General features: G+C 54.8%; 1 protein-coding gene across 6 annotated transcripts in view; it reads right to left on the bottom strand.

Moving 5' to 3' along the window:
• The window catches only part of TMPRSS6 (transmembrane serine protease 6), a 50,314-nt gene that overhangs the window by 29,932 nt on the left and 5,063 nt on the right, over positions 1 to 15,319 (bottom strand). For 2 of the 6 annotated variants that reach the window (XM_084955401.1, XM_084955402.1), the window contains exons 1-2: positions 10,839 to 11,062; positions 3,414 to 3,610 (exon numbers count right to left, since the gene is read on the bottom strand). In XM_084955401.1, the coding sequence (XP_084811527.1) occupies positions 3,414 to 3,610; positions 10,839 to 10,963 (322 nt within the window). In that variant the 5' untranslated portion in view covers positions 10,964 to 11,062. Of the gene's footprint in view, positions 1 to 3,413; positions 3,611 to 10,838; positions 11,063 to 15,319 lie in introns of those variants that run through there. The other 4 variants (XM_005663807.4, XM_021091527.2, XM_084955403.1 and 1 more) reach the window with 2 other exon arrangements.

Here is a 15,319-nt window from a genome sequence, read left to right as displayed (position 1 = left end):
GACAAAGGGAGATGGGGGAGGGGACATCATGTAGGGCCTTACAACCCCAGGAGGTCTGAGTGAGATGGGTTAGATGAGATGAGAAGTGAGATGATTTGCTCCACTTGATAAAACCATCTTTGTGTTAAGAACAGGCTCTAAGGAGCAAGGGCAGAAGCCGGGAGGTCTACAGGAAGCTCCTGCCGCCGTCCAGGGAGAGTGGTGCAGGGAAGAGGCCACGGAGCCCGGACCAGGCTGCACAGCGAAGAGGGAGAGAAGTGGCTGGAATCAGGGTATATTTTGAAGTTAGAGTGGTCACGGTTTGCAGGCTGGCAAAATGGGGCTGGGCTGTAAAAGAAAAGGAATAAGAGGGAGCAGTGGGAACGATGAAAGGACCACCGGCCGGCAGTGGGGGTGCAGGTTTGGAGGAAATAATGGAGAGTTAGGTTCTAATCCTTCATTTTTTTGCCCGGTTAATATAACTTGATGGTTATATAAACCATCAAGCCATATTTCATTTATCAAAACCTTGAACTTCTAAAAATCTTACATGGAGTTCCCTAGTGGCCCAATGGGTTAAGGGTCCAGGGTTGTGACTGCTATGGTGAGGGTTGGATCCCTGTCCCTGAAACCTCGGCATGCCATGAGCACAACCTCCCCAAAAAATCTTATATATAAACATTGCCTCTGAGACATGTAAAATCAATAGTTCAATATCATTTTATGTTAACAATTGGTGAAAATCAATTAAATTAAGGCCCTTTTAAAATACACTCAAAAGGCGGACTGACAGTTTACAAAAGAGTTAAGTCTCAGGGGGTCTGAGACGCCCTTAGACATCCTGGAGGAGGGCAGGCCCCTGTGACGTCACAGGCTGGAAATGCAAATGTGGGAATCAGGGGGGGTAAGGGAGTGAGCGGAGGCCCAGAGGAGGAGTCAAGTGAAAAAAAGTTTCAAGGCCTTGGGGCTGAGGCACCTGGTCAAGTGCCGCCAGTGGGTCAGAGTCAATGAGGATTTGCCATTGTGTTAGCAACGTGAAGATGGGTGACCTTGACAAGTGCCCTTGGGCTTGTGGGGGCCTGGAGGGCCGGAAGTTAAATTGGAAAGTGTACAGAGAGAACGGGGGGTGGGGGTGGACCTGGAGGCAGCAGCACTTTGACACCGCAGGAGTTTGCTGCAAAGCGGAGCAGAGAAGTGGCTGTTTTGGGGGGGCACCAGAGAACTTTGGCACAGGAGGAACGAGAAGGCAAGGTACTCTGTCTGCACTGATGGATGCTGCTGCTTGAGGAGACAGGGGCGTGGCTGGATGGGAGGGGCGTGGCTGGAGGAGATGGGCGTGGCTGGAGGAGATGGGCGTGGCTCCCTTTCTCCCCCCTCCCCAACCTGCTCCAACAGCAGGTAGACAAAGAGGGTGGGATCTGGGCCAGGAGGACAGCTGGCTTTAGACATTGCAGGGCTGCTTCACCCGTGGGGACAGGCGGAGGGCAGCGCACATGCTCACCACTAGGAGGGCACCTATGGGCTTCTCTTCTGAGTGGTTCCACTTTCTCATTGAAGCAGGAGGCAAGATGGGTGGGGGGGTGTGCGGGAGGCTCACAGTGGCCCAGGAGCACAGGAGAGGGAAAGGACCAGGAAAATAGAGCTGGGCAGCGTGAACGGCCCCGCTCTGGGGGATCCGCATGGACTAGCCCAGGACCCACTGGCTCTGGGAAGCCAGATGCCACCTCTCCTCTCCTGGGCCGCTTTCTGAATCAAGAGGCTGCCATTTAACCAAGTCATTCGCTCCACCCTTCAAGCGCATCCTGATCCAGCGTAACGGGCCTCTCTTCTGTCTCCCCTTCCAGACCGGGCAGGGCTCATCTCTGATCTACCCGCTCGCTGGGTGCCCGGTCCCTGGAGCACAGCCTGGCCCAGGGCGGGAGCACTCGTTCAAACATCTCCTAAAGTGCCTCCTCTACCCTCATCCCTTTGGGGAAGGGGTTGGCGTCCCCCAGCTGAGGCTTTGGCACACCCACTCCCTGGGGCGTCAGCCCCACGGAGCACCCACTCCCTGGGGCCAGTTCACTACTGGAGCAGAATCAGGAGAAATTAGACTCTGTGAAGAAAGACAATTGGCATGTGAGTTCCTGGCCCTACGGTCTGACGCTCTGTGGTTTCCCCTGAAGACTCATTATCCTGTAGTCTAAGGAGGCCGCCTCAGCCCTGTGCTATTTGGGGCCCTGGCTTCCTGCCGCTGGTGAAATGCACACAGCTTCCACTCCCTGCCGGCGTTGCTCAGCTCTGAGCAGAGTCACAATCCACCCTGCGTCACGGGTGGGAGAGTCTGCATCAGACCTAGGCTTCCTAGCGGCTTCAATCTGGGGGGCTGGGCTTAGGCTGATGGCCCCAATGGCTGCTCCAAAGTGGCTCCCCATACCTTTCAATGGACCTGAAATTCCACCAGGAGATGCAGTCAGTAAGAAAAAGATCTAACTTTTGCCCAGCGTCTAATGGAAAGTCTCTCATCACTTGAGCAGGGTGGGCCGTCCCTGCTATGGCTCCGCTGGGGCCCCCACAGCTTGCTCTGTCCTGGCACGTGCTATGCTTTATGGTGAGGGCATGGACTATCTTTAGAACCTGGCACAGAACTGGCTACAGGAGGTGTTGGGTTGTGCATGAAAGAATGAGTGAATGAATGAAGGGATGAGTGGATGGATAGATGAAAGAATGAATGGATGGATGATGAATGAGTGAGTGAAGGATGGATGAATGGACCCAGAACATGGGCCAGTTCCTGCTGGGGCTCCAGGGAACTGACTGAGGGCTGTGATACCAGAGAGGGAGGGCCCAAATTCAGGACATGGGAGAGGCCCGAGCCCTCTGTGCTGGACACTCCAGACCCACCGCCAGTTCATTCCTGGTTGAATTCCACGTGTGCTGTGCTGAGGTATCTGTGTGCATGGACGCACCCCTGAACACCTGAGTCCTGTTCCCCCCTCCCCTTCCTCCCCGCTCGTGCTGAGCCCTGGAGACCCCGAGATGAAAGAGCTATGGTCCCCACCCTAGGAGAGAGTTCCCAGGTTGGGCGCAAGCGAGCAGAAGCACTAATTGGTGCTCCAGCTTAGCCGGCTGGCTCCGAGCCCCAGGGGCAACCCAGGAGGGCTGTGGGAAGGGGAAGCAATGATTACTCTCCTTTGACTTGTTAGTTCAGAAGGACTGGGTGCTGGGAGAGCACTTCTTCCCCAGCTGCTGGGAGCAGGGGACACTTGGCCCCAGCAAGGAACTTGCACTCCCATCGCCCAGGACAGGAAGGGAGACTCAGGGAGAAGTGCTCGTCCAAGGTCACCCAGGGGTGTCTAGGTGTTGCTGAGCCTGGAATCGGGTCTGTCCTGCTGCGCCCCCTCAGTCACCCCAAGTCCTCCCCGGCTGCCCCTCCCAGGGGCCCACACAGTTACCTAGGAAATACCAGAGCAGAACCCCCACTGAAGCCAGCACGACCAGGGCCAGCCACAGCGGAGCCAGACGGAGGTAGTCGCGGACTTTTCTCTTGGAATCCTTGGGGGGCCTGAACATTCCCTCCGGCTCGGCCTCCTCGCCATCACCTCCGTCACCCTGCCCAGCAGCCGCTTGGGGGGCCTCGGCCATGGGCATCCTGGCAAAGAAACAGACCAGGGCTGGAAACAGCCTGCCATTTTTTTTTTTTTTTTTTTTTTTTTAGGGCCACACCTGCTGCATATGGAAGTTCCCAGGCTAGGGGTCAAATCAGAGCTACAGCTGCCAGCCTACACCACAGCCACAGCAATGCCAGATCTGAGCTGAATTTGCAACCTACACATAGCTGGGGGCAACACCCAATCCGCTGAGCAAGGCCAGGGATCAAACCTGCATCCTCATGGATACTAGTCGTGTTCTTAACCCGCTGAGCCACAACGGGAACTCCCAGCCTGGCATTTGCATGGGAGCCTTTACTGAACATCAGCCTTGCCTGGAAGCTAGACGGCGTCCCTGCCTTTTGGAAAAGGAGGATGATAACGCCAGGGAGCAGTGCCTGCAGGTAGGGGGCTGAGCCAGCTCACGGCTCACAGGGGGACCCAATCTGGCTCCAGAGCCCCCGCCTTTGCATCTGCGGTCAGAGGAGAGATGGAGGCTTCGGTGCCTGAACCCCACCCCCAAAGGCTGTACCAGCAGATGGAACTGTGGTACAGACAGGGTACAAGCTTCTGTAAACGAGCTCCTCTTGCTCTCTCCCTGCCACCCCGGGGGATGTTTTTTTCCTTCCTCCTAGTCCTCAGAGCAGAGCTTTCCACGGTATGGATGCAAACCACTCGCTTCACCCTCCTCCAGGAGCCCTGAACCAGCTCTGCGCTGAGCCAGGGACTGCCTCTCAAAGAATGCCATCCCTCTCGTCTCCCCACCACCCACAAGTCTCTTAGGGGCAGAAGAAGGAGAGAAAAATTAATATTCATTTAGAATCTGTATAAGACATTTCACAGACATCACCCTACTTAATCCTCTGGTCACCCGGGATGTGGGGACAAGGTCCCCATGCCTTCTCCTTCCTCAGCACACTCTATATGGACACTTTACATGTGTTATCTTGCTTAACCTCCAAATGCCTTTCAAGGTCCTGCACCCATTGGACAGATGAGGAAACTGAAACTGAGACCCAGGATATTTTTATTTTTGTCTTTTTTTTTTTTAAGGACTGCATCCATGGCAGATGGAGGTTCCCAGGCTAGGGGTGGAATCAGATATAGCTGCTGGCCTATAGCACAGCCACAGCAACGCCAGATCCAAGCCGCGTCTGCGACCTACACCACAGCTCACAGCAACGCCGGATCCTTAACCCACTGAGCGAGGCCAGGAATCGACCTGCGTCCTCATGGATGCAAGTTGGATTGTATCTGCTGAACCATGACGGGAACTCCACCCAGGATGTTTTAGCAAAAACTCACCCCAGAGTTTTCCCTGCCTTATTTCCCAAGGTGATTTGATTGTCTGGCATGGACAACCAGCCCCCTTTGCAGCTGGAAAAACCGAAGCCCAGAGAGGCTAAGCCACTTACCCAAAGTCACACAGCAGGTAAGTGGGGGATCAAACCCAAGTGCCTGACTCCCCGATCTTTCCACTATTCTGGGCTACTTTCTGTGAATCAGCTGATAATTAATAAATCTTGATGAGGTAATCCCTGAATGCCACCCTGTAAGTGCCTGGACCTGCCGCTCTAACTCTAGACCCCCAGGCAAACTTCTGAGTGCTCTTTGGCTTCTTGGACAGGTTTTCCCACAGTGCAAGGAAGGCCCTTTACCTGCCACCCCTCAGCAGAGCAAGGATTCCAGACCCCTAAGAAGTTAACCTCCTCTCGGGAGCTCCTGCTGTGGTGCCGTAGGTTAAGAACCTGACTGCCGTGGCTTAGGTCACTGTGGAGGCGTGGGTTCAATACCTGGCCCAGTGCAGTGGGTTAAAGGATCCGGTGTCGCTGTGGCTGTGGCATAGGTCACAGCTGCAGCTCAGATTCAAGCCTTGGCTCAGGAATTTCCATATGCTGTGGATGAGGCCGTAAAATTTAAAGAAGGAGAAGAAGGGGGAAGGGGGGCGGGGAGAAGGAGAGGAAGAGGAAGAAGGAGGAGGAGGAGAAAAAGAAGAAATTAGGGAGTTCCCATTGTGGCTCAGCAGGTATAGAACCCAGCTCGTGTCCATGAGGATGCTAGTTCGATCCCTGGCCTCGCTCAATGGGTTAAGGATCCAGCGTGGCCACAAGCTGCGGCATAGGTCATGATGCAGCTGAGATCACAGGTTGCTGTGGCTGTGACATAGGCTGGCAGCTGCAGCTCCAATTCAACCCCTAGCCTGTGAACTTTCATATGCAGTGGATGTGGCCCTAAAAAGAAAAAACAAAACAAAACAAAACAAAAAACCAAAAAAACTGGGGGTGGTGTATGTGGGGGACACAATTCACCTGAGCTCCCATCCCCTCCCGCCCGGATCCTAGGGCAGCCTCTTAACTCCCTCCCGGCCTCCCTCTCCTCCTCCAGCACACCCTCCACGTTGTCACCAGGGAGGTCTCCCCACCCACCTCCACCCATTCACCTGCTGAGTCCCCTCAAGGTTCCCAGCCCCCTCTTGCCATGGCACCCAGGATCCCCCATGACCAGGCTGCTGCCCTCACCCCTGTAGCCTTAACTTCCATCACACATCACATGCAGGTCCACGGCGTGCACCTTTGTACAGCCACGCCCTCCGCCTGAGGGACGCCAGGGACCCTTAAAAGCTGCTCCAGTGCCACCTGCCCAGTGATGGAGCCCTGGGGAGTAAGCCACCTCCTCCCCTAGGCAGCCCTTGGTCAGATCAACAACCTGCCTGGATTTTGGCTTCATTTCTCTCCCCACAAGAATGGCGGAGTTCTCATCGTGGCCCAGCAGGAACAAACCCCACTAATCTCCAAAAGGATGCGGATTCAACCCCTGACCATGCACAGTGGGTTCAGGATCCTGGGTTGCTGTGAGCTGTGGTGTAGGTCACAGACACGGCTCGGATCTGGCATTGCTGTGGCTGTGGCCGTGGCCGGCAGCTGTAGCTCCAATTCAACCGCTAGCCTGGGAACTTCCATATGCCACGGGTGCAGCCTTAAAAAGAAAAAAAAAAAAAGAAAAAAAAAAAAAAGATTAAGAATGGCACACCTGTGTCTTATTCACCTCAGATCCTCCTAGAACCCAGCACAGGGTCTGCCACCTGAATGAATGCCCCGTGAAAGAACAGATGAGTGGAAAGGAACTTTCAAACAATGGATGAGTAGAGCCCGCAGGCTTCAGACTCCCAGAGCAGTGCTCTCTCCCGCATCTTCCTGTCTTCGGCCTTGGAAGCGGGTGTGAGCCTCTGGAGCGGTAGACTTGGTTATGGGCCCCTCTGTTTTTACTGAGCACCTGCTTGGAGGCGGCTCTGTGCTGGGCACGGGGCCACACTGGTGAACAGAAGAGGCTGCATTCTGATCCTCTTGGGGCTGATGGCCCAGCAGGTGGTGGACAATTGTGGCAACTGACAGCTGTGAACATGATCCCAAGCCCTTATCTTTTTTTTTTGAAGACTATTTTCTCTTTTTTAAAATTAGAATATAGTTGATTTACACAGTGTTGTGCCAATTTCTGCTGTACAACATAGTGACCCATCTATACATATATGTATGTTCTTTCTTTTCTATTTTCTTTTTTTGCTTTTTAGGGCGGCATCCATGGCATATGGAAGTTTCCAGGCTAGGGGTCAAATTGGAGCTGCAGTGGCCAGCCTACACCACAGCCACAGCCACACGGGATCTGAGCTGCATCTGTGACCTACGCCACAGCTCATGGCAATGCCAGATCCTTTAACCTACTGAGCGAGTCCAGGGATCGAACCTGCAATCTCATGGATACTTGTTGGATTCGCTACTGCTGAGCCACGACGGGAACTCCATGCGTATTCTTTTTCTTATCCTATCTTCCATCATGGTCCATCCCAAGAGACTGGATAGTATTCCCTGTGCTGTGGACAGCAGGACCTCATTGCTTATCCATCTAAATGGAAGAGTTTGCATGTACCACCCCCCAACTCCCCGTCCATCCCACTTCCTCCCCCTCCCCCTTTTCCTCCTCCTCCCCCTCTGGTCTTTTATTATTATTATTATTATTATTATTTTATTATTATTTTTTTTTTTTGCTATTTCTTGGGCCGCTCTCGTGGCATATGGAGGTTCCCAGGCTAGGGGTTGAATCGGAGCTGTAGCCACCGCCCTACGCCAGAGCCACAGCAACGCGGGATCCGAGCCGCGTCTGCGACCTACACCACAGCTCACGGCAACGCCGGATCGTCAACCCCACTGAGCAAGGGCAGGGACCAAACCCGCAACCTCACGGTTCCTAGTCGGATTCGTTAACCACTGCGCCACGACGGGAACTCCTGGTCTTTTATTATTATACACCAGCTTCCTGGTTGTTATGAGGGTCCAGTCATCAGGAGAGTCTGTGGCTCTCCCTTTCAATTATTCCTAGAACCTGTCCCCTTCTTGGCACCTCTGTGGCTCCCCCCATCATCCAGGTCAATATCATCCATCACCTTGACTCTTAGACTAGGCAGTCGTCCGGTCACCCTAAACCGGCGCATTCCCGCACAACTCCAGAGTGGCCCTCACTACGCGCCCTGCCCCCGAGCCCCGCATGGCTCCTCTCCATCTAGGACAGAGCCCGAAGCCCCTGTCACAGCCCACCAGGGCCTCCGTGATATCACCTCTGTGCATCTTGCTATCCTCTCCCTCCTTCTGCTGCGGCCACACCCGGCTCCCAGCCAGACCTTCAGCACATCAAGTACAGGCCACCTCAGGGCCTTTGCGCTAGCTGTTCCTTCTGGAATGCTTTTCCTCCAGTCTTGCCTCATGACCTGCTCCTCTCTCTGCTTCAAGCCTTTGCTCAAATGTTACTTCAGCAAGGCCTTCTCTGACCACTGCTCTCTCTCTGCTGCATCTTTTCTTTTTCTTCCTGTCTTTCTCCCTTTCTTTCCTTTTTGCTTTTTAGGGCTACATCTGCATCATATGGAGGTTCCCAGGCTAGGGGTCAAATTGGAACTGTAGCCTCCAGTCTACACCACAGCCACAGCAATGCCAGATCCTTATCCCACTGAGCGAGGCCAGGGATCGAACCTACAACCTCATGGTTCCTAGTCGGATTCGTTTCCGCTGCACCACAATGGGAACTAACTTTCTTCCTTCTCTCTCTCTTTGTCTTTCTTTCTTTCTATTCTTTTTTTTTTTTTTTTTTTTTTTTTTTTTTTTTTTTTTTTTGTCTTTTTGCCTTTCCTAGGGCTGCTCCCATGGCATATGGAGGTTCCCAGGCTAGGGGTCTAATCAGGAGCTGCAGCCGCCAGCCTACGCCAGAGCCACAGCAACGCAGGATCCGAGCCACGTCTGCGACCTACACCACAGCTCACGGCAATGCCAGATCCTTAACCCACTGAGCAAGGCCAGGGATCAAACCTGCAACCTCATGGTCCCTGATGGATTCATTAACCACTGTGCCACGACGGGAGCTCCTCTTTTCTTTCTGTCTTTCTGTCTGTCTTTCTGTCTGTCTTTCTGTCTTTCTTTCTGTCTTTCTTTCTGTTTTTCTTTCTTTCTTTCTTTCTTTCTTTCCTTCTTTCTTTCCTTCTTTCCTTCTTTTTCTTTCTTTCTCTCTCTCTTACTTTCTTTAAGGGCTGTACCTCGGCATATGGAAATTCCCAGGCTAGGGGTTGAATCAGAAGGAGCTGCAGTTGCCAACCTACCCCACAGTCACAGCAACGCTGGATCCTTAACCCACTGAGCTAGGCCAGGGATCGAACCCACATCCTCAGGGATACTTGTTGGGTTCTTAACCCACTGAGCCACAACGGGAATTCCTGCATTTTTCTTTATAGCTCTTCTCAAGACCAGAATTACACAGCATGCTTCTGTGTCCTTGGTCTGGCTGCTCCCCAGCCGCGAGCTGCCCCAGAGCAGGGCCTTGTTCCGTTTTCCCGCGTGCCCTGCTCCGAGAGCAGATTGGGATTCCTTCCAGCTCAGCCAGGGTGCTGGGTGCCCATGCAGCCTGGCAGCATCCCCTGGCTCCCTCCTCCTGTCTCCCTCTTTTCCCTTGCTGCACCCAGTGACACTGGACTTCTCGGTGATCAATGCGAATAGCGAGGAGGGTAGAAGCATCTTGCAGATCTGGGGCTCCGAGCCAGCTCTGGGTGAAGGGCATCACGTTTTGCTACTTGAACCCTGAAAACTCTTGCTCACCACCTGGCTTTCTTCCTTCTTCCTGAGCAGCCCACCTCCTAATTGGCTCCCTTGCATCCCAGCTCAGCTCTCACCTCCTCCCGGCAGCCCTCCCAGAAGGCTCCTGGAGGGGTGGCTGCTCCTCTGAAGAGTCCTGGGCCACCTCGATCAGTATGCTGTTCCCCTTGGGGACATTCTCTCTGTCCCCCTGAAGGGTGAGCCCCTGGAGGGAGGGACCGGGTAGACTCCAATTGCCGCAGGGGCCTGAGGCTTCGCCTCTGATCTGAGAAACGGAACCCCAGCCTGGCACCTGCTTCTCCCTCCCTCCTGCATTGGCGGGTCCACAGTCTGCCTGCTGGAGGCTGAGCTCTCTGGGGCTGGGCGGTTCCTCCTCCTGCGGGCCAGCCTGGGCTGGACGCTGCCACGACCAGAGGCTGTCTCAGCCTCCAGCCAGCTGGGATGTTTGCCTTGCTCTCTCTACCTGATGGTTGGGGAAACTGAGGTCCAGAGAGAGAAAATGACCTACCCGAGGTCACTGAGCCCAGGGAAGGCAGAGCAGAGCGGGCGGAGCTGGGATTCTGATCTGGGACTTTCCACTGAGGCCATTTGGGCCTCACGGTCAGTCAGTCCCCACTCTGAGCTGCTTTGACTGCGATGGTGCGGGGAGTGGGCCAAATCCCTTCTTACACAGACACACTCATAAACTCACATATGGATGTGCACACACAGAAACACACTGAAGCCTGTGACACACAGTCCTGATGCAAGCTTGCATGCGTGCGTGTGCTCGAATGAACACACACACACACACACACACACACACAGAGCCACTTTCAACTCTGAGCCTGTCCCCTAATTAGCACAATGGGGGGGCTCTGGGCCTGTTTCCTGTACCAGAAGCTCCAGTGGGGCCTGGAGGGGACAGCTTGTCTGGCCCTGCAAAATGAGGGTCGGTACTCAGCCTGGCAAATCAGGCCTCTCCCTTGCCCCGTTCCTGCCACGGAGTCCACCATCCCCAGCTGAGCCCCAGGCCTCCCAGCACTCAGAACCTGCAGCCCCTCTGTTCCCCTGTTCCAGTCCCTATACCTGAACTCCGACCCCAGCTCTACAGACCCCTCACCTTCTGCTCACCCGGTCACTCTCTGGCTGCTGAGGCCCAGCAGACCAGGCCTCAGAGCACAGCAGTGGGCTCAAGCCCCAGGAAACCAGGCCTGCCTCTTGGGGTGGACACTGCCACCAGGTCATTCACAGATCCTGGTCCCCTGTCCTGGAGGTCCCCACTTACCTTTAGGAGTGGCAGGTGGGTGCCGGGCCTGCACGCAGGCCTCAGAGCTTCTGTTTGTCCAGGCCAAAGTCTCCCCACCCCCACCCAGCCAGCCTGGGCCCGATCAATGGCTCACAGCCATGGCCGAGGTGTCTGGCCCTTGTCCCCTGTGGCCTGTGGCCCCAGGCTCCATGGGCCTCCTGCTGGGTTGGGGACAGCCCTGTGACTGAGCACAGGTAAACAGGCCAGTGACCAGAGACAGGCAGTGCCTGTCCCGCCCCGCCCCGCCCCGTGGGCACCCCTGAGGCTGGCAGGCAGGTGCGGGAGATCTGAGCTCTCCCCTGAGACCCGTTGCCTAGTCACATTCCTGCCTGGTTACAGCCCCTGGTCCCCTAGAGCATGAGGTGGGGGTGGCTGGGGACTTGGAGTTGTGCAGGGGCCTGTGCCATGCGGGCAGGGGCTCACATGGGTCTCTTTACCTGGACAGGTGCGATCAGAGAAGCCAGGGGTCCCAAAAGAGAAGAGGAGGCTGAGCCCACACGCTCTGGGGACAGAAAGGGAGAAAGCGGGGAGGGGGCCGCGAGAGTGGATGCTGTTTAGCTGGAAATTATTATCCTGATTATGATGATTTGCTTTTTAGGGCCACACCCACGGCATATGGAGGTTCCCAGGCGAGGGGTCGAATTGGAGCTGCAGCTGCCAGCTCCGCCACAGCCACAGCAACGTGGAATCCGAGACGTGTCGGCCACCTACACCGCAGCTCATGGCAATGCCAGATCCTTAACCCACGGATTGAAGCCACGGATTGTGCCCACATCCTCATGGATCCTGGTCGGGTTCGTTAGCCGCTGAGCCATGAAAGGAACACCCAGAGCTGGGATTATCTGCATTGCTACTGGGGTCTGGAGAGCTGTGGTGTCCGTTTTGGTGGCCCAGTAAGAATCTTTTATGTCGATTACATGTTGAATGAACACATTGGTTTGAGTGGGTTAATAAAATATATTACTAAAATTTATTTCACCTGCTTATTTTTACTTTTTTATTTTTTTGTTTTTTTTTTTTGGCCTCCCTGTGGAACACAGAGTTCCTAGGCCGGGGTTCAGATCTGAGCCAGACTTGCAACCTAAGCTGCAGCTGGGGCAACGCTGGATCCTTAACCCGCTGTGCGCAGCCAGGGATCGAACCCGTGTCCCAGCGCGTCCATCCATCCCATTGCGCCACAGCGAGAACCCCTCACTTTTTAATGTGACTACAAAACATGGAATTGCAAGTGTTGTAGCGATCGAGGCTGCGGCAGGATAGTGGGCTTGATGTGACCGGGCTCCAAAGCCTGGGGTTCCTGGGTATGTCCAGACGAAAGGTTACTGCCAGTAGGGGGAGGGCTGGGCTCGGGCTTGGGCAGGGGGCACACAGGGATTCTGAATGGGGCACAGCTGCCTTCATTTCTCCTGTTCCTCAGCCCTGCCACGGGCCCAACCTTGACCTGGAACCCAGGACCCCATCTTTGCCCCCCTCTCCATGTCCCCCGGCCCAGGGAGGTTTCCCACCACCCTCCTCCCAGCCCTTGGCCCTGCTCGCCTGCTCAAGGAGGGCTGCTCAGGATGCAAGCAGGGATGCCATGCAGGGGCCAGCAGACACCCCAACCCCTGCCTCTACACCCCTCCTAAGCGGCCCGGGCCCCCAGACCAGGCAGGCTGGTAGCTGGACAGTCTTTGAAAGCACTGGGAGCTATGTCTGGTCACTTGCGATGGAGCAGGATAATGTGAGAAACAAGAATGTATACATGTATGTGTCACTGGGTCACCTCGCTGTGCAGCCGAAAATTGACAGAACGCTGTAAATCAGCTGTAATGGAAAAAAAGAAAAAAGAAAAGCAGAAGATCTTGTGTAATCATGTCCTCTGTCCTTGTCAGCCACCCAGCCATTGATTCGTCACAGCCATGGGGGAGGGACTGGCATGGAGGGGCGGCAAAAGTCTAAGGGGGTGTTTGAAAACGGGGGCGAGGGTGCCAGCTCCCCAGTGCTCAGAGAGCCAGGGTGGGGGCCGCATGCACGGAGACAGAAGGACACAAACAGGGGACAGAGGCCTTGCTCCTCCCTGGGATTCTGCATGTCACACTAACACTGGGTCCCCTTGGTCTCCAGGGACAAGAAGCCATCCCCCAGTTCTCCTGTGGAAATTCTAACCGCCCGTCCCTCTGGAAGTGACCTGCTTTACAAATAAGGTTGTCACAGAGGTAATTAGTTAAGATGAGGTCCCAGAGGATCAGGGTGGGCCTCTCATCCCATATGACGGATGTCCTTATAAAAAGGGGAATTTGAAATTCCCATTATGGCGCAGAGGGTTTGGCAACCCTGCATAGTCTCCATGAGGAGGCAGGTTCTATCCCTGGCCTCGCTCAGTGGGTTAAGGATCTGTTGTTTACAAGCTGCCGTGTAGGTCACAGATGCGGCTCGGATCTAGTGTTGCTGTGGCTGTGGTTTGGCCTGCAGCGGCAGCTTGAATTCGACCCCCTAGCCTGGGCACTTCTGTGTGCTGCGGGTGTGGCCTTAAAAAGAAAAAAAAAGAAAACAAGAGGGGGAATTTGGAAACAGACCCACACCTGGAGAATGCCATACGCAGGCGAAGGCAGAGAGCAGGGTTGTATTTCCACTGGCTGAGGCCAGTGGAATGTCACCTCTGCCTCCCTTGTCTCATGGCCTTCTCCTGTGTGTCTGCCTTCGTGCCTCTTCTTTTCCTCTAAGGTCACGGGTCGTATTGGATAAGGACACACCCTAGTGACCTCCTCTATCCACAGATGCAAAGATCCTTATAGCCAAATAAGGTCACCTCCAGAGGAACCAGGGTGGGGACCTCCATGTTCAAGCATCACAGGCGGGGTGAGAGGTGGGAATGGGCTGGTTATTGGCAAAGTCATGGACTGCTGTCCCAAAGGCCATGTCACCCTGCGTCTTCAAGTCACTTCCAAAGCCTGTCCTCTGTCTACACCTGTGCTCCTACCCTCCTCACCCTCCTCCCACCCAAACACAGGGGCAACCTTCCCCTTCCCCACCCCTGCAGCCTCTGGAGCTTCCGTGTGGCTGGGAGGAAAAGAAACGCCATGAGCTAAACACATCTTTCATGTCGCCTTGACCTAGTCTTCAGAGGCTGCCCAGGCAGGGACCCCAGAAGCCACCAGAAGCCACCTCCATCCCCACTGTCCAAGGCACCATGCACCTGCTGCCAGTCCCTTGCTCATTCTTTTTTTTTTTTTTCCTTTTTTAGGGCCACACAGGCGGTGTATGGAGGTTCCCAGCTAGGGGTCGAATAGGAGCTGCAGCTGCTGGCCTCCACCACAGCTCACAGTAAGCTGAGCAAGGGATCGAACCCGCGTCCTCATGGATATTAGTTGGGTTCATTACTGCTGAGCCACAACGGGAATTCCACATGCTTGTTTTTTAAACGGTGTCAAGTACTTACATGGTGCCTGGCTGTTCACCAAAGCCACAGAGACAAGCAAGGTTCAATGTCTGCCCTTGAAGGTCACAGCCCGGCTCGAGGGAGATGGACAGTGGGACAGATAAAGGTCAGAGCCCTCAGTGGACTCAGGATGCTCCTTAGTGCTTCGAGAAAGAAGCATCCGTCAGGACGGGCTGCCAACGATTTAACTGTGAGGGCCTTGCAGGAGTCACTGCCTTAGTGGCCTGATTTCCCTCCCCGTAGAGAAATTCACAGTCCTAAGGGCCACTAGATCCCTGACGGGGACCCTAAGCCTCTGTGACTTTATGATACTGCCAACCAGATACGGGACAGGCCTTGTCCCGTAGTAAGAAAAATAGGGCGTTCCCGTCGTGGCTCAGTGGTTCACGAACCCAACAAGTATCCCTGAGGATGCGGCTTTGATCCCTGGCCTCACTCAGTGGGTTAAGGATCCGGCGTTGCCATGAACTCTGGTGTAGGTTGCAGACGCGGCTCAGATCCCAAGTTAATGTGGCTGTGGTGTAGGCCGGTGGCTACAGCTCCGATTCAACCCCTGGCCTGGGAAGCTCCATATGCTGCGGGTGCAGCCCTTAAAAGACAAAAGACAAAAAAAAGAAAAAAGCAAAAAAGAAAAATGGCCACGTTATTTCATTTTAGAGGCGAGAAAGGGGGCTCAGACTGCAGAGGTCATTTGCTCACACAGCCAGGAAGCGCTGGGACTCAGACCCAGGACCCCCTGACTTCAGAGCCCCCTGATGCCCTCCTGTCTGTGTGTCCCCTCCCTCCTTGCCACCCCACCCTTCCTGCTGCAGCCCTGGGCCCTGGCCTCTGTCCGCTGGGGGAGAATTCACAAGCACCCAGCCCGCCCCTCCCTGCT

Source organism: Sus scrofa, chromosome 5 (genome assembly GCF_054392235.1).
Source record: "Sus scrofa isolate SSC_HxYL_T2T_F1_AM1 chromosome 5, Sscrofa_HxYL_maternal_Yorkshire_Landrace_v2.0, whole genome shotgun sequence".
Lineage (NCBI taxonomy): Eukaryota > Metazoa > Chordata > Mammalia > Artiodactyla > Suidae > Sus > Sus scrofa.
The sequence above is the reverse complement of the archived record's forward strand: the minus strand, read 5'-3'. Positions and strand labels throughout refer to the sequence as shown.